The 18,815-nt window shown below is 30.3% G+C and overlaps 1 protein-coding gene across 1 annotated transcript in view; it reads right to left on the reverse strand.

Moving 5' to 3' along the window:
* Window positions 1–868: 868 nt before the first annotated feature.
* Window positions 869–18,815, reverse strand: part of LOC139488366 (receptor-type tyrosine-protein phosphatase epsilon-like) — a 99,773-nt gene continuing 81,826 nt past the window's right edge. The window contains exons 9-23 of the mRNA XM_071273904.1: window positions 18,698–18,785; window positions 17,972–18,039; window positions 15,626–15,662; window positions 10,550–10,647; window positions 10,104–10,235; window positions 9,308–9,453; window positions 8,336–8,471; window positions 7,451–7,600; window positions 6,735–6,834; window positions 6,418–6,491; window positions 5,502–5,627; window positions 4,820–4,930; window positions 4,496–4,647; window positions 3,295–3,430; window positions 869–2,653 (exon numbers count right to left, since the gene is read on the reverse strand). Of these exons, the coding sequence (XP_071130005.1) occupies window positions 2,579–2,653; window positions 3,295–3,430; window positions 4,496–4,647; window positions 4,820–4,930; window positions 5,502–5,627; window positions 6,418–6,491; window positions 6,735–6,834; window positions 7,451–7,600; window positions 8,336–8,471; window positions 9,308–9,453; window positions 10,104–10,235; window positions 10,550–10,647; window positions 15,626–15,662; window positions 17,972–18,039; window positions 18,698–18,785 (1,629 nt within the window). The 3' untranslated portion in view covers window positions 869–2,578. The remainder of the gene's footprint in view (window positions 2,654–3,294; window positions 3,431–4,495; window positions 4,648–4,819; window positions 4,931–5,501; window positions 5,628–6,417; window positions 6,492–6,734; window positions 6,835–7,450; window positions 7,601–8,335; window positions 8,472–9,307; window positions 9,454–10,103; window positions 10,236–10,549; window positions 10,648–15,625; window positions 15,663–17,971; window positions 18,040–18,697; window positions 18,786–18,815) is intronic.

Genomic DNA, 18,815 nt, shown 5'->3' on the forward strand with positions numbered 1-18,815 from the left:
CTAGCATCGAAAATATTGTATACTACCTTTTTTTTTACTTTAAGTGGTTGCTCCGTTATGAAAGCAATTTTGATGATTTGCAGTAGTTTAGAGATAAGAAAGATATCTCGATTACGCATTAGAAAACGTAGGCTGCAGCAGCGTGCTTACAGACGAAGAAAAACAAGGATTGCGATGCTAAGGATAACCGAATTTTTATCTTTTCTGTTTGGTTCGAATGGTATTTAGCAAAGGGAGGGGGTAATTTTTTTTTATTTCTTAGTGTATTTTAATGGATCTGATAAACCAGACAAACAGTACAATTTACCTCACACTTCTTTAGTAATGCATTTATGAGTGAATCGTTGTCTGAGTAAATATCAGTGGCAAATATTTGCATGTACGTCCAGTCGATTCTGTAAGACCTTTTTAAATGAATTATGTGGTCGGCAATGATGATGCTTTGAGTTTTGATAAGGAGTTAATAAAGCTACCTTCAGTTTTGTTTTTCTAACAAATTAACATATATCAAGTTTAGACAAATATTTCTGTAAAGAACTTTATTAATAATTGTTATAAATATCAATTGTATTCAAAAATCGTTTCTTCCTTAGATATACATGGTAGAATGTTTCTTCTAAATGCCTAATTTTGTGTACACTTAACCTACACAAGGCCTCCATTGACTATCGACTGCATGAAGACAAAACATGATTTACACTACATGTAAACATTGAGTTTTATAAATTGGAACGTAATTGTGTTTAGTTTAAGTGGGAGTTACATTAACGAAACACCGAGTTTTGGTCAATGTGAACACGGCCTTGGTCTACTACTTACTTGAGCGATAATGAGTTTTTACATATGTATAAAGAACAATAAGGGAAAATTGGCTAAAACAATCCCAGGATATCATAAAACTAGGACTATGTACATGTACTGTATGTTCATTGAGAACTTTATAAAAAACCAACGTAAGTATTTCTTATTTATTGTTTTAAATTAGCTACAATAAGCGTAATGGTATTCTTATTCAAGGTAAACTTTCATATCATTTACAACGGGTTTTAACATTGATTTTAACTGATACTAATGGAAAATATGATATAAAATAAAACTGAAAATAAATTTGCTGGCAGTTTTCTTAATATAATTATGTACATGTATAGTGATTAGATAGTGCATGTTCTCTGTAAGAGGAAACTTCAAGAAATTAGTAAGTAGACACATATTATCAATGATTATAATTAAAATCAGTTACAAAACATACAGCATGGAAAAAAATCAGTAAATGAGTATGTCAATTCATACACAAAAATATGGTGGAAAATGTATATTAGCATATATTTACCATACAGAAACTTCCAGCAAAATATAGAAATTAAAAACTAGATATTATTTAAAAATTAAGACATCCTTTATTTATATCTGTCTTTTCACTATACCGATATCTACTAGAGAATTTATACAAGACAGCAAACATCCATTGCGGTTTAATAGTACGACAAATATGAAAAAGGCATGTTTTTATCTCTTTATACTTATATTAAATGTGTAACCTTCAACGACAATAAGTCCAATTAAATATGATTTATAACTTGTGATGTACAAATGTAACAAATGTGACACCAGAATAACATCAGGGATGTTCAGTTCAAACAAACTCAACAAACATGTCCCTTTCAGTCTTCATATGTATATTTTTCAATATAAGATGATTACCTCTAATAATTAGATATAACCATAATGGGATTAAGAAGGTTCAATGTCGGTCGCGGAGCATAAACACAATTTATTTACATATGATTAAATTGGTTTGATCTTCCAAAGATGACAAACATGACTAAATTTGTTCATATAATGCATCAAATAAAAAAAAGGAAATATCAAATTTTTTATGATATACATGTATGCAATAATTTTTTCCATTCTCTGATCGTAACAAATACTTTTTTAGGTGAACACCAGTACTATTGGGCGGTCACAGTAAAGGAACTCCGATGTCGGCCCATCATTTAAGATTATTCATTTAAAGTTTCTTGTCTGTTTAGTTTCTCGTATGTGTAGTTGTAAAGTTTAATGTATGCGTTAAACATGGAAATGTTTAGTAACCAAATTACAAATTCTTGATCACAGATTTCAAGATTAAATAAGATGTCTGTATCTATCTATAGACGAAAGAAGGGTTTATATTTCATGGAGGAGACTCCTGAAACTGGGTTGCAATTTCGAGCGTTTGAAATTAGAAATCTGTCGTTCTTTGGTCCGCAAATTGTCAAAAAATATCATAAGGACCTAAGAGCTACGGTTCAGCAGCTAATTGAACAAATGAATAGTGTATGACTACAAAAACATATGCATGTGTGATTCATGAAGGCTTTGCATGAATGCATGTTTGGGTGATGTTTATATAAAATTCTGTTAAATATATGTGACAGTTAGAAGTATAAAAAAAAATTAAAAAATAAAACAACGTATAACTTGGACTTATCCATTTGTTCTCTTTGGATTTACAGCTTTTAAACTATAATAACTTTATCTTCATATGCATTTTTACAAGAGACATTCTTATGTGTATACATATAAGAGTTTCACATCACTAAAGATTGGCATATAACGAGTCTATTTCTTCTAAATGTTCCTTGATACACTTGTAGATATATTCATACTGATCCTTAAAGAAAGAAAGAAAATATCAGCCATGTAGTAAACAAACCGTTCTATATAGACTATTGTGAATATTTTCTCACTTTTTTAAGTTGGAGTTTTGGAACAATTAAACGGCTTATCAGTCATGTTTGAAGCGAATGTACATGCTCTAAGTAAGGATTATGACAGACCATCTTTGGATGTTTATGTGTTTAGAAAAAAAAACAAATTTGCAATTTAATTTCCATTTTTCATTAAACTTTAACATTGTTTAAATGATTGAACAGGGCTAAAGTGTAATTGTTATGGTTCCCGTGTCTTTAAACCAGTCGTCGTCTCTTTAAGTTACTGTTCATTTCATTCTGAATATACGAATGGAATTTTCTGAAGTGTGTCTCCATCTGTAATGTTTATGCCATTCAATAATTAGTTCTATGTATAGTTGTACATGCAGATATGTTCATGTTAGGACAACAAAACGTTTATTTAAAAAAGAATTACATTTTACCTTAATTAAACTGATAGCTCTGTATATTCAGGATAAATCTGATTTGTTTATTAATTTGTTTTTGTACGGTGGAACAGTATAACAACATGTTATCAGACGTAAACATTTTTATATCTGAAACGTTGTATTAATATATAAAATTTACACAAAAAACTTACTAGTTTCATAAAAAATTCAGGACGTCTAACTTGCATTGCTCTAACCAATTGAAAAACATCAACTTCATCGTCTATCTCCAATTTTTCTAAAGCAAGATACAGTGCAACAAATAGTCCAATTTTAGTGCAACCGTCGCTGTAAAAAAATAATAACGGTTCACGTTTTCCTATAACCAGCAATAGAAGTAGCATACACATTGTTAAATTGAAAATAACTAGAATTGATAAAAGTTATCTGCGTTCATATCCGTATATATCGATACTTTAACATCATGAAGTACATGTATCCCAGTACACCATGGGGCGCAATATTATGGTTTACTGGTTACTTAAGGGTGTTAAAAGTACTGAAGGTTGTTAAACTATCTATATTTACGGATATGGACGTTGAAAATGAATGTATATCTGGTCTTCTTCCGAATCCGGCGATTGTTCGAACATAAAGTGTTATCTACAAAGTTTGATTTAAATTTATGAATGTGACATATTTTCCACAAGGTCCAGGGACCCTCAGATGAAGCGCTACAGATAGTCAAGTATAAGACGTTTTTTTTTATTCCAGAGAAAGAAAAACTGGAATGATGAAATTTGGCAATATTGCGAGCGTTACGTCATTGTTTGTAGATTATATTGTTGCTGTTATGAGATGCCAGTGTTTTGTATTTTGTTATTATATAGTTTATTTTAGTTACATGACCTTAAATTCTTATATATGTTATTATTTTGTGGTTAACAATAATTGGTCACTGCCGCATTCCGTATCCAAACATTGTGTTTGTTTCTTTGTACTTAGTACTAAAAGTTAACAGTTACTGTAAATATTGCATATACTAAACTATCTTGATATAGAAAGATGTGGTTTGAGTGCCAATGAGACAACTCTCCATCCAAATAACAATTTATAAAAGTAAACCATTATAGGTCAATTTACGGCCTTCAACACGGAGACTGGGCTCACACCAAACAACAAGCATCTTTACATTTTGAGCTCTTACGCATATACGCACTTTGTTTGTGTTTCTACAAGTTCATTTAAACATAAATGATATTCAAATTTTCTCTCGTTCAATTCGTATTTCATTAAAAAGACAAAATTACTACAACATAACTACACTTACATTATTTTACTATTCACAATAAGTGCCAATGAGACAACTCTCCATCGAAGTCACAATTTATAAAAGTAAATCATTAAACGTACCTGCTAACAACAGTAATGGAACCTTTGTCTTTTTTCCAGCAGTCTTCTACTTTTTTTAAAAGACCTAGCAGAATGCTTGATGAAAGCTTTGTAACACTTGCAACGTTCAATTTACTTGCCGAAAAAACAGTAATGCTCCTCTGGTCCTTTTTCTGAGGATGAAAGAGAGTTAAAATGTTATATCACAGATTTGCTGTTCAAGCTTAAGAGTTTACTGTTTTATACAATTCTTTGAAAAAAATAAAAATATTTACACGTTCACATCAACTTTAAGTATAAAAACATTTATATGATGTAGTGAATTTGTGGAACCTTTATATTCACCTTATGATATAAAGTCAACTGTAACTCCTCTGTATTAGATGCATCTTCTTGCAAAATAGAAAATAGTTCAAACTCCAGAACTTCCTGTTTTTCATCCCATAACGGAGCATTCTGGTAAAATACAATTGTATATTTACAGTCTTTCATTATTATAAGTTATGCAAATTAAATAAAAAAAATCTAATAACAGTGTGAATTGTCAAATTAACTACAATTTTTTTTAATATTCAAATTATAGTAAATTACTTATCTGATATGTCTTTAATTATTGTGAACAGTAATGCACGGTTAAGCTAGATTTAAACAACATATTTCTACATAAGAAAATACATATACCAAGTCAGGAATAAATACAGTGTTATCCATTCGTTTGATGCTTTTTAGGTTTTGTTTTCGCCATTTGATTAGGGACTTTCCTTCTCAAATTTTCCTCGGAATTCAGTATTTTTGTGATTATACTTTTTTTTTCTCAATCTTAAGTGAATAAAAGTTGTCTAATATTTCTGGTTTTTTTTAAGATAACCTTTGATTGCTGTGTGTCGAAATTTGATTAATGCAGCGAAATGGAAGTTTTTTTTCAAAAAGTCTCGTCCGTTTTATTGTTTTGAATTGTTATCAAATTAACGGGATTGTGACATTACACATCAAATAAACTCACAAAATTATCAAATAAACCTATTACCTTGTTCAACTGGTCCAACAATACCACAATGTTAGAATCATGGTCATACACCATTGTCCAGAAATCAACAACTGTTTTCTCTGAAGGACATTGTGTTACTAAAAATTTACTATTCTCTGCATATCCCTGTGAAAAAAAATGTATTGCATTGTTATGTTATGAAATAGGGCAAATGATATTTCAATTTTAATATACAAGTTTACCTTTACTATACAACAGGTTCGATAGTGTAACAGTATGATTCGGCTGTATGGGACAGAGAAAAAGAACCCAACCCTGTTATTATAAATTATTATGTGCTACTATTTTTTTGGCTTTGAAAACCATAAATAAAGCATGAACTACAGCCTGCATGTAATTCATAGCTTCGAAAATTGATTTTCTTAAAATATGAATTCCAAGTATTTGGCAATTGTTTCGACTTTTGAAACACCGAAAATTATAGGAGCAGAAAAACACAGTAGCATGTTGTTATATTTGCATGGTACTCACGACGCATGTTATCTGAATTTAAAGTTTAAGAAGTAACAAATGAATACTCAAACGTAGGAGAACGTCAAAACAGAAGGGTTCTCAAAAGTTTTATAACTACGAGATCAATGCAAAAGAGCCTTTTGGCGAAGGTAAAATGTTAAACGTATTGTCAACAATGCATAAGGGTACCAGTATACCATCTGCTAGAGGAATATTCTGCAAACACGGACGGTTCAGTACTAATGGCACAGGTTTGTATGTAAAAAAAAAATTTATATGACATATAAATATTGGTTTATTCACTCGTTGGTTCTAAATACGATGAAAATATTGAAACATATTTAACTTAGTAATAAATACTAAGTATTTTCTCGAATGTTTCTCGATATGTTACTTTATTGAAACTTAAAACAATAAAGTGGAACAAAAAGAAAATACTTACTGGTATGATTACTGCGTTGATGTAATCATTATGTGTTTTACCATATGACATGAGGTACGGTCTATATCTGTCGTCTAAAACAAAATACAATAAAAACTTCATAATTGATACACTCCAGTGAAACTTGGCATTTCATATGCAATCTACTCTTTTTCTTTAATTCATTTATGTGAAATGTATTTTTTGTGTTTTATGAACATGCAAGGTCCTGTATGTAACTATCATAACTATCATAACTCTCATACCACGCGTATAACAAACTGTCGTTGGATTGTGGCCACATGGAAATTTAATAAACAGACAAAATAAGTACTTACGTGGAAATATTTTATTTGCTGAATTTTTGGATATGTTTTCCTTTGATGTTGCGGCAGTAAAAGCTGAAGGAGGATACAAAGGTCTTAGTGCTTCCAATCTCTATATGAAACGAAAGATCGAAAAGACAACGAATTATTCATGCTATTGTATAAAGTGAAAATGCAAATGCAGAAATGTACTCATGTTCAGCCCTGCCAAAGACATACAAACAAAGGTAAAATGGTATTATAACTACAATTGAAAAATACAAAAATTCCATTGTACATAGAAAAAAAAAGATTTGGTATTAGTGCCAATGATACGAATCTCCATCTAAGTCACAATGTGTTAAAAGTAAACCATAATAAGTCAAAGTACGGTCTTTAACACGAAGTCTTTGCTCACACCTCACAGCAAGCTATAAAGGCTTCAATATATGACTAGTGTAAAACAACTCAAATCGGAAAACCAACTCAAATAGGAAAACCAACGGTCTAATTTATGTAAAAAAAAGAGAAACGAGAAACACTTTCGAACCACATCAACAAACGACAACCACTGAAAAACAATGTTGTCCGTATTTTCTTACAAAGTTGAGTGTTCTAAATGAATGTTTAAAAACCCTGATTTGCTTCAATGTTTTTTCTGAGTGCACGTCTGAGTTTTGTGTCATTATTATTAAGATATGAAATAGAACATGTTTCCAATCCAAAAGAAAATCCATAAATACATTTACCTGAAATTGACTTTTATACAGATCTTGATTTCGTGGTAAGGTTGCTTGTTCATGATCTGAAATGTATTGACAAAATCCATTCTTTGGAATAGCCGTTTCTGGTACAGTAAACAGTTCTAATAAGGCTTCAAAGACTCCTTCATATTGTTCCTGTAATTGACATTAACAAGACGTACAACTTATGTTACATTTAGCTTAAATCTTGAAATAAACACTATGGGGCGGTTGCGAACAACACTTTACTACAATCGGGATGACTTCAGCTTCTCAGTTGTGAACCTTTCATTTCTATGTAGCAACTGCCTAGCAGCGCCTGCATTTGGAGTATATCTCTGCAAGTTATAAACCATGCATTTTCTATCATGGTTTCCTACATATAAGACTGATGTCACAAGGAATCTATCTAACCAAGAGTTCAAAGTTGTGAAGTTGGAATCCTCTTTTCGAAAATTTTACGAACGCTATGAAGAATTAGTTGACAGTTATGGAATATCTGTTTTACAGTACACGACGGATATATGCCAATTGTAATCACAGTTTCACGCTCTTGTCATCGAATGCCACCATTCACATTTGACGTATTACCGAGTTTACACCTAATTCGAGAGGTGCAACATTTTGTTTTCGAAGTGTGGGTTGGTTTGAGTTTAATGAATGACAGAACAGTTTTGTTTTGATCTGTTTAAAAGCTTTGCCCTTTTATAAAAACCCTTTCTAAGAATATGCGTCATTTATCAAATAATCAATTCAGATTTAAAACTCAAAGTGAAGTTAAAAATTCAAGTGAACTTTGCCAATTTAATAGCGAATGCTTTACAAAAAGCTATATGCGGGTATCATCCAAAGTGTAGCCGTGCATGATCTTTCTACAACAATGTTACCTACATGTGTTTGAACCATGTTTATTCTGTCTTTTCTTGCCATCTGTATATACTCCATTATATTTACATGACCAACTTTCTTTCCATTTTCATATAATGCATCTATAGCTATAAATGTCCCTGTCCGTCCAATTCCAGCGCTTGAGAAATGAAAAAGTGTTTTGATTAATACACTGCATAAATAGAATCACATCAGTGTAGACGAGACAATTTCTGTACGCGCTGAGATTTACTGTTATTAATTAACTGGGTGAGATAAGGTGAACGTTCTCCTGTAACGCCGATTTATCCCATCGTACTTGGTATAGACATTAAATTTCTGGGGTCGTCAAAGGTTATAAACGCATACAGCAAATACAATAAATAACTAGCAAAGGACTAAACATTTTGTGTTGATTTTAATGTAGAATAACATAATAAAAAAAGAATACTTAATCATTCTTTTTTATCTCCCCATGAACATGCATGAACATGCATGAACTTTACTCTTTAATTCTATTGAAATACACACTAGAAGGACTAAAATTGGGAACACACAACTTCACCTATTTTACGTATTATGTGTCGTTGTGTTACTAGCATACAACACTCAATAGTTTACCTAGGATTAAATAATAGTCCAAGAAATTCTATATCTATAGAAAAATGACTACTCAAACAACAGTATTTGGGAACCATCCAACAAACACATTTAATGACCAACTAAGAGGTGATGATTAAAATTTACTAATGCCTTTAATCATGTTCTGAGGTTCAACGAATTTGTTTTTATTTAAAATATTATTTTGTAACAAAAAAAGTAAAATCACAAAACTGTAGTGTTAACATCTGTACAAAATACGATTTAACATTAAGCTGATATTTTGGTACGACTGCTATTCCAGGAAGAGTTTTTGTTATATGTTGTGTACAATGCATGTGAAACTTGATGTATAATTAAGAACCAATGGTCAAGGTGTGTTGTTGTCATACATACCTGCAATGGACCAGCATTGGTCCATGTTGATTGCATTTTTGACTCCTGACTTTTCTGTAAAATTTTACCAGTTTTATGTTGTCGGGGACACCATGGTCCGGCCATTGAGTAAAATGAAAATGATGAATTGTTCTTTCTTGTGCAGTCTAAAATAAGACAACTGGTATTATTGTCATAAGACCTGCACATGGCACAGTTTATCTGAATGACATACAGTATATCAAAAGTTCAATGCAACTGATCGTAATTCAAAGTGCAAGGTATAAAATGAATTTGAGAATTTATTTTTCATCAGTATCGGTGAACATGATAAATAAAAAGCTAAATGTGACCGATCATAATAATAATAAAAAGCCCTTCGTGATAGCCACACATACCTGCTTAGAACATATGCAAACAAGAAGAAATAAGCAAGTTGATTACCACATGCAAATTGACTTATTGTTTGCTTGTTAAAATTACTTACACTCCATTAATGTTATTTCTATTAATTTAAATGATTTAAACATGCATGTGTAAGTATACATTTTTTACTAAGGACCCAATCAATTTATTATCAAACATTTATATGATATATCTCTCAGAACTTTTTCTTGACGCTGGAAACACAGCAACAATCATGTGATGACAACAATATATTATCCACAACCGATATAACTTATCCACTTATGATGTTTTCTTACGAACATGCCTGATTTAAGATTGCGTTTAAACGTGTTTGTTTGGGATAGTAAATGTCAGGACATATTTGTTTTTTTTTTTTAGAAACAGAAAAGAAATTAAATATACCCCCTACGTTTTTGTTCAATACTGTCAGCGACCTGTACACATAAACTGTTTGCTCTATTTCCTCTTTCATTGTAACTATGAAATTGTTTACAACTAGTGGTTCTGTTACTGTTTTAGGCCAATATCTTTCACATTTTGCCTGAAGATATACAGACATGAATTAGCATATAGACTTCAGGCAATGGAAAAAATCTTGTTGATTTTTGCATTCATATCAGACTATATGCATTTATTTTTCTTCAATAGTTAAAAATATAAATTGATGACACTAATTTCAGAAAAAATAATTTAAAAGTTTTACAGAATATTAAATGCTACTTATTAGACCATCTATGCGTATATTAAGTTGAAAATGTTCTAATCAAATTACAAATAAATTGAAATCATTTGAAATACTTCAAAGATAAAATTTTACTAGACAAGCACTCGGAAAATGCAGTAAATTCAGCTTACCTTTCTATTTTCTATCAGTTGTGTTACCATCACTATTTTCCCAACATTTTCCTGCCATATCATATGCCAGAAATCTCTCAATGTAACCTTTTTTGGACCTTAATATAATGAAAAACTTTTAAAATAACTAGTTCAAATGCATATTAAACATAGTTGTACTTAAACATGTATAAAAAAAATAATAAAAAAAAAAAAAATAGCTCTAAGTCATTGTAAGTAGTATTTTACAAATTTCTAAAGCTATTGTCTATCAACTATCATGATCAACTTAATTTCTTTTCGTACTGAGCAAGGTAAGTAATTTTGTTGTAATACTATATCTTAAGTATAAGTTATCAACTTGTTTAAGCTGCAGTCATCCTTAAAGTGCCGTATCTGCTTAAAATGAGTTATACAATGTATATGAAAGGAAAAATATTCTTTCAAAACAATTTTATTAAATCAATCTTAAATAAAACAAGAACTATCTTTAAAAAAGATATCAGACGTATTTAAATTTGAGTATATGTTTAAAACTATCATTTCGATAACCTTCAGAAGCACAAATATACAATTTAAATAACGTTTTCTCTGTTTGTGTTCAGTATTCTCGGTCCTCGTATCTTTCTGTTTACATTCACCAAAACCCCGCGGAAATCTCACATGCGTAGGTGCGTTCTAAAAGTCAAATACGTTCGTACAACAAAGTTTACATTAAAAATTATATAATTGTCCCGAAAAAACAGCTGTCACGGATGCAAAGAGCTATTGGAGAAACAATTATTTTAATAAAAATATAAATCTTTGTAAGATCTAGTTCAAATATTTATAGTTTTTCACTTGCTTTCCATCACGATATTAAGTAACGAGACGTTTTTTCAAACACAACCAAATCACCCACCATGACAGCATTTTGTCCAATCACAGAAAGGATTTTCGTGCATGCGTATTCTGTTGCCATAGTTAAGCGTCCTTAAGTTCAAAGGGCACAAACCGAAACTATACCGACTAAGTCGGAAAAAATCATATGAATACTGTTTAGAGCTTGTCTCACAGAAAACCATGCAAAATTTAAAAAAATCGTCCAGGAGGTTGGTTAAACTATATCAGCTAATGAAGTTGTTTCATATCTTAGGTTCAATGGAAACCAGAAAATATATTTTAGACTTCTCTGAATTGTGTCTATTTTTAGTAACAAGCTAATTTGCATAATTGGATAAAATTAGCCAAAAATCCTTCAACTATATGTTTATTTGAAAGTACTTTAAAAGTCACTAAATTAGTTCTATTGGGTTTCAAGCCATTTATATTGTGGAAATATATTTAAAAGATCATAAATTACGCATTTATAAAGCATTTCTTATTTTTTTGCACTGTTAAAGGGTGCTCTCTTTGATGCCTTATTTTGTATATGTCATTTATTAGCCAACTTCAAGTCACTGGTTTTCGAAAAGGTGAAGACAGAAATACCTGATATCAATTTCTTTCCACAAAATTTTTATTGGATCAAAAAAATATAAAAAATCCATCCATGGCAAATTAGTAAAAATATCCTGATTTTCTTCTTTAAACCCAACCTCAAGCCCTTTTCTCACATTTTTACTAAACCAATTTTGGGTATATATTGAACAAAATATGATGTTATAATAATTTTGAATGTTCAATTTTGATTATTTAAAAGATTTTATCAACAAAAAATACTTTGCAAAAGTATAACATCTGAATAAATAAGATATAAAAAAGGTAACTGTTCAGATGCAGACTTCCCTGAAACTAGCAACTAAGCTTTTTTTGTGTTAGTAGGACCTTACCTAAGCTCTTTGATTGGCATAAATATACATCTTACTTTGTATTGATGTCAATGTTGCAATATGTAGAGACAAGTCTTGAGTTTTCTCACATTTTGTCAGTCAGTGCTTCAGCTCTACAATATCAATGTCCTGTTACTGACACTGACAGACTGGGTGTTATATAAGGAGATATTACAGAAACGTAGAGGAGACACCGATAGATTATGAGGCTAAGTGGAGAATGAATTTAGTTTGCTGTTGCTATTATGACCACAACGAACGCCAAGTTTAAAGCAGGTCTGCAGAATGTACAGCAGGTAAATAATAATATAAAAAATATAACAAATGAATCACTGTGCATATCTAATATAAAAAAACTAAAGAAGGGTCTGCCAATACATAACAATCATAGCCAGGGGGTTCGAGGGATTTGTACGAAAGTCACCCTACCCCCTCCTCCCAGATTACTATCGCAAGTTAATGTTACCTTCCCTTGGAAATTTCTGGCTATGGGCCTGGGCCTGTGATGAAATATCTTTAGTATTAATGAAATTTAACCACAGCTGTAATCCTAGAAGTTGTGGAGGAATTTTAAACTTGAAAAAACATGTACAAAATGTTTCACATGGATAAAAATTCAAGTACATGTTTAATAGAATAGGACAAGACTGAATTTCCAGGATTCAAAGTGCAAATATTCATGTGTGGATATGGTCGATACATTAAACTTAGCAGTTACATAAGATACTGAATAATATGTCAGCAAATATTCAGAAGATGGAGTTGGAATGGCTATATCGCAGTAAGAGAAAAGTATTAAGATTTACACTGCAAGTCTTAAACTACTTATACATGTACATTTATCTGTGAAACTGGAAAAATTCAAAATTTATATTATCATGGTAATTAGCTATAGTCAAAATGAAGCTCCAAATTACATAAACTACAATAGTTGCCTAAATCATGTAAATTGGATAAGTTAGTTTCTGAAGATTAAAGTGAATAAGTGATGATAGAGAGAAACTACCCAAAATGAGAATTATGCTCTTCATGGTAGATATTATATGTGTTGGTATTGCTTTCGTGAATATACAATGAAAATTATAAGCCAGAATGGAAGTGACAATTCACAGAATAGTACAAGGACAATGGTATGGCTACTTTTGCTGTAAACTGAAAGTTGATAAGTTTTTGCCAAGTCAGCTGGTATCAATGATTTTAAGAACTATCAATTCTATAATCATGATTATGATTTGAATGTCATTATGGGCTTAAAAAATAAAAGTAAAGAATTCAGTGTCTTAGTGTATAAAAACAAACAAAAAAGGCTAAAATTTTGTGTAATTTACACTGGAAAAAAATATTCTGATGGGTTTTTTTTTTGTTAAAAATTTACAACAAATTCGTCTGTCATCACCTTTCAAACCTGACCTACACATGTAACCAAACTTTTTTCATTTTAACTATAAATGATATTATTTGTGTTTTTCTAATTTGACAGCCTCAATAGCAGGTACACTGGATCAAAATACTGAATAACATGCATAATTACACACAAATGAATGTTTATGAGTAGCATGAAAGATTTCCAACAACATTACATTTGCATAAATATGGGGACCCTACACATTTCTGTGCTTATATTTCATTATGATTATTTTAGCAGTTTCAGATTTGGGAATTTGGATTTTGAATCAAACCTTTTTTTTTATTTGTTAAATAGAGCTTTCCGTGAGAGCTTTTAGTACTTTGAATATCGTTTTTACTATGATTTTGCTTTTAATTAATAAGAAACAGCAGTTGAAGTATAAAATCACTCATTTTGAAAAGAGTTGCACCCTGATTTGTGGCTATGTGTTAAGAAAAAGATTTTGTTTCATGAAAATTATTATAAAAATACTATAAAAAATAGCCGTACAGTGATATATAATAAATATATTTCTAAATATTTGCCGTGGGTGGATTTTTTATATTTCTTTAAGCTATCATAGTAGTACATTTTGATATATTCATCTTTTAATTACAGCTTCACCTTTTCTATATTTTAGCATTTCTTCAGGTCCTAAATTTGGTAAAATAGCTATTTCCGAGGGCCGATACGGGTCGAGGGATGATACCAGGGCCAATATGGAAAAGACATGTTATAATCTTTTTATCACATATTTATGTTCTGCAGAAAAGAGAAAAAAAGGTCAATTATAACAATTTAAAGAAAGATAAAAGGTAAAACCTTAAACATTTGACCACAAACGTGTCGTTAGGGATACAATGAAGTGACGTCATTTAGAATCAGGGCACAATATCAATATACTCTTTTTTGCCCCGGGCAATTTTGAGATTATTGCATATGCAAAACCCGACGTATTCATTACAAATATGTGATAAATATATTTATTACATACATTTTTTTATTTCCTTAATAATGCTTTATCACATGCATTGGGCAAAAGAGATATTTATCATGGCTAGAATTGATTATTTGTAGGAATTAAATCCTTAAAAAAACCTTGAATTTGGCAATTTTCCCGTAAAAAAATGGTGAAAATAGATGGCGCTACAAAACTCGGCTATCCGATAAAATTTAAGCAACATTTTGCAAGTGATATTGGCTTGGCCTAAGTGGTGTTTGTACCAAATTTAAAGAGATTCTGCAAAATTCACTCCTGGACACTTTTGCATGGTTTTCTGTGAGACAAGCTCTTAAGAGACAAACAAAATCAACATATAAATTATATTTTATGCGACTGGCATCCACATGAGTTTAGCTAGTTTTACCTAAGAAAATGTATGTAACAAGTCAGGAATATTAAAGCTGTTAACCATTCGTTAAATGTGTTTGATATTTTGTTTTTGCCATTTAATAAATGAACTTTACGTTTTGAATTTTCCTCGGAGTTCAGTATTTTTGTTGATATCGCTGAAGTTGTACTGTTCGACCTTGCAGTCGATAATGCTGACATAAAACTTAATTTAAAAAAAACACTATGCATGTCAAACAAAGGAAAAAAACATATGAAAAATCACAGAGCAGAAAAAAGGCAAGAATATCATTTAAATAAAAACAAACATATCATGGAAACGACAGATATCAGAGTGATGTTTAACATGAGTATGATTAATTTACTACTTTAATAATAAATTAACTTTTTACAATATATTTTACTCAGTGAAACACAATATTGAAATCAATAATTTTCTAAACACCAGTTCCTTAGTTTAAAGGTGCTTTAAATGATTGCAAATCTAAATAATCTATAAATTGTATAATTCTAAAAGAGACATACAACCATATAAATATTTTACGAACCTTGTGCTGCTATATATGCCTTTTCCCTTTCGTAGTTCTGTAATTATACAAAGTGAAGATTAAAAAAAAAGTAAAATAAAAAAAATACTGAACTCCGAGGAAAATTCAATCGGAAAGTCCCTAATCACATTGCAATTAAAATGATAAAACACATCAAACGAATGGACCACAACTGTCATATTCCTGACTTGGTACAGACATTTTCAAATGTAGGAAATGGTAGATTGAACCTGGTTTTATGGTCCGAGTACACAGTTATCGTCCTTTGTGTGGACAGTGGGTTACTTGCCAATTTTTGTTATACCCCTTCCAAATTTATGTCCATGTTTTATGCCTCATATAGCAAGTTGGGGGGTGAAATGACACTGTAAAAAAATTTGGGTCATAAATATTAATGTAAAGTAGTGATTAGGTCCAACTGAAAAAGGTAAAAAATTAGCACTTGGAAGCTGTCAAAAGATTTCAAGACCCCATTAACATAAAACTGTCCATATTTTGAGTTAGAGCTGATGACGTTTTCTATAATTTTGATATAATTTGTCTCAAAAGTAGTACAACAAACTATGAAAATATTATTGAGAAAGCGCAGGTGGGATTTTTTTAATTTTTATTTATTGTCTAAAAGAAATAAATGCACTACGAAATAACTGTGCACTCGGACCTTATAGTGCTTAACCTCTCATTTGTACGACAGTCGCATCAAATTTAATAATATTGATAATGCGTGATGCGTGAACAAAACAAACAGACACAATAGGTAAAAATGTAATAAATAAAGGTAAAAGTCTAATTCGGTAGGTCACATTCATGAAAAGGGGTCGGGATTGTAGTCACGACATAGGGAGCATATCTGATATCATCTATATAACAGATATTCCATAACGGTGAACCAACTCGCGATGGTCTCAAAGATTATGTTCAGCTTGTATTATTTAGATTCGAAACATCCAAAAGTGAAAGTAGAATGTGACTGTGTCATCTGTTTGTGGTTCATTAATCTATCTTTATATTATTGATGAAAAATAGTTTTTCGAATTTAGATACTATGTAACGGTTTATTTCTTCCTATGTGATATTTTATTCTGAGCATAATTTGTCTCGGTAATTTTTTTCCAGGCATGGTATTTCACAGGTTAATTTTTTCCAGAGGAGTGAAAATCTATCTGTGTTATGCGGATAGTATATACTGGTATATATTTGCCGTACTATATTTCACAGAACCCTGTGAAATAGAGTCCCATTAACTACTACTGTATGTAAGTTACTCACAATCAATATATACCCGACTATAATCATAAAATATTTCACAAAGGTAGACCAAATTTGCATAATTTATCAAAGGGAGGTAATTATGAGCAATTTATATTTTAAAGATATTAATATAAAATATTTCTGAATCTATTTTATAGTGAAATTTTTCCTTGAATCTTATTTTTATATATTCGTTTATATAAAAAGATGACTTACAACTTGATTTAATAAGACATATAATATGTCACAGGTAAAAACTATCCAGCTGTTAAACATGCTTTTGTTCCAATATATTGTTATGCTATGATTTATCTGATTTCCATATAATCAACAACTACATCCAACTCTGTCCTCAGACAAAACTATTTATATATTTTTAACAGTAGTGATGCAACTATATTTCTACCTTACTTTTAAATTTAGATTTGTACTGAGATCTGAAAACAACTCACTTTTACATGTATTTCACTAACCTTATTTATCATGATATTATTTTCAAAATTACGATCTTTGGAATTACTTCTGGTTTTCTTCCCTATGTTTCATGATAATTTTCATTTTAAAAGAATGATATTGACTTGAATATTTCAGGAAATTTTTTCAAGGATAATTTGTGAAATTATTTCCCCAATATAATCCATTTTTTTTTTAAAACAATTTCGCTTTATTTCAAATACACTATTATTATTTCATAGTATTTTTAAAGGATAAGTTTTTCTAATAACTATTCAATAAGTTAACTACCCAGATAGAATTTCACGGCAAAGGAAAAAATATCCTAGGGAAATATTTTCCTCCGGATAAAAAAATAACAACAACTACTGTGTCATTTTTTCCTCCGGATCAAATTCCAACCGGATATAATTTTGCTTTACAACTACACTAAAACAGGTAAAATATAAGGTTAAAATATATTAAATATATTATGTGTGTTCTTGTTCGGCTAGAAGTTCATAAATGATCTATTACAACTGTAAATGTCCGTTCAACGACGTATTGTCATTTATTGCATTGGTTTTTGAATTGCTCTCTCTAACAATATCGCATATTTACTCTTAAACCTGATAATTATTCAGAGAGGTATTTAAAACTTACATCTATGTAACTAGCATTTATATAATCATGTTTCGTGTCTCCCTTCAGAACAACTCTTGAATGGTCATCTTCAAAGATGTAAAATAATATATACATTATACAAAATATAAAATAATATTCGTATTAAAAAAGTAATAAAAATTAAGTAATATCACTTATCTTAAACTTTGAAAGTCCGTGTTTACATGTAATCAGTTCCTTATTTGAAAAATTGCAATAAAAAAACCAAAAAAAAATGAAAATATACTTTTAACAGATATATTAATTATTTAAATCTGAAGATTTGTCGAAAAAGCCGTTGCATTATGGTTAAAGGAATAACATAAGTAGGTGTATTCGGTCAGATGATATAATATATAACACTAACCAAAAAAGGTATAACACAAAATCCTTGTTCAAATTGTGACTAGTATGGAGAGTTGTCTCATTAACACTCATACCACATCTTTTTATATCAAAAACAAAAATACAGAAATATTATATATAATTCTGTCTTCTGAAAAATTGTCACGTTGCTCTAAAATGTTCTTGTTGTCGTTAATATTTACCTTTAATATCTGAATATTTTGTTTTGCAGACATGATACGTCAAAATCGTTTTATTTTTCATAGATTAAGATTTGAATGTCTTATGTTTCCTGTTTTATGTCTTGAAATGACTAGTCAGGTGTTTTCACAAAAGTATGCACAATATTTTCATATATATATTTTCTACTATTTTACATACACGGCCATGTTGAGAGAAAACGATTTTTAACTTTATTTTCCTCTTTGGAACCTTCAACATGTGCATACAAAAGTCCTCTAGGTAACATCTAAAAACAGGCAAAAGAGAAAATGTTAGT

This window comes from Mytilus edulis, chromosome 1 (assembly GCF_963676685.1).
Source record: "Mytilus edulis chromosome 1, xbMytEdul2.2, whole genome shotgun sequence".
Lineage (NCBI taxonomy): Eukaryota > Metazoa > Mollusca > Bivalvia > Mytilida > Mytilidae > Mytilus > Mytilus edulis.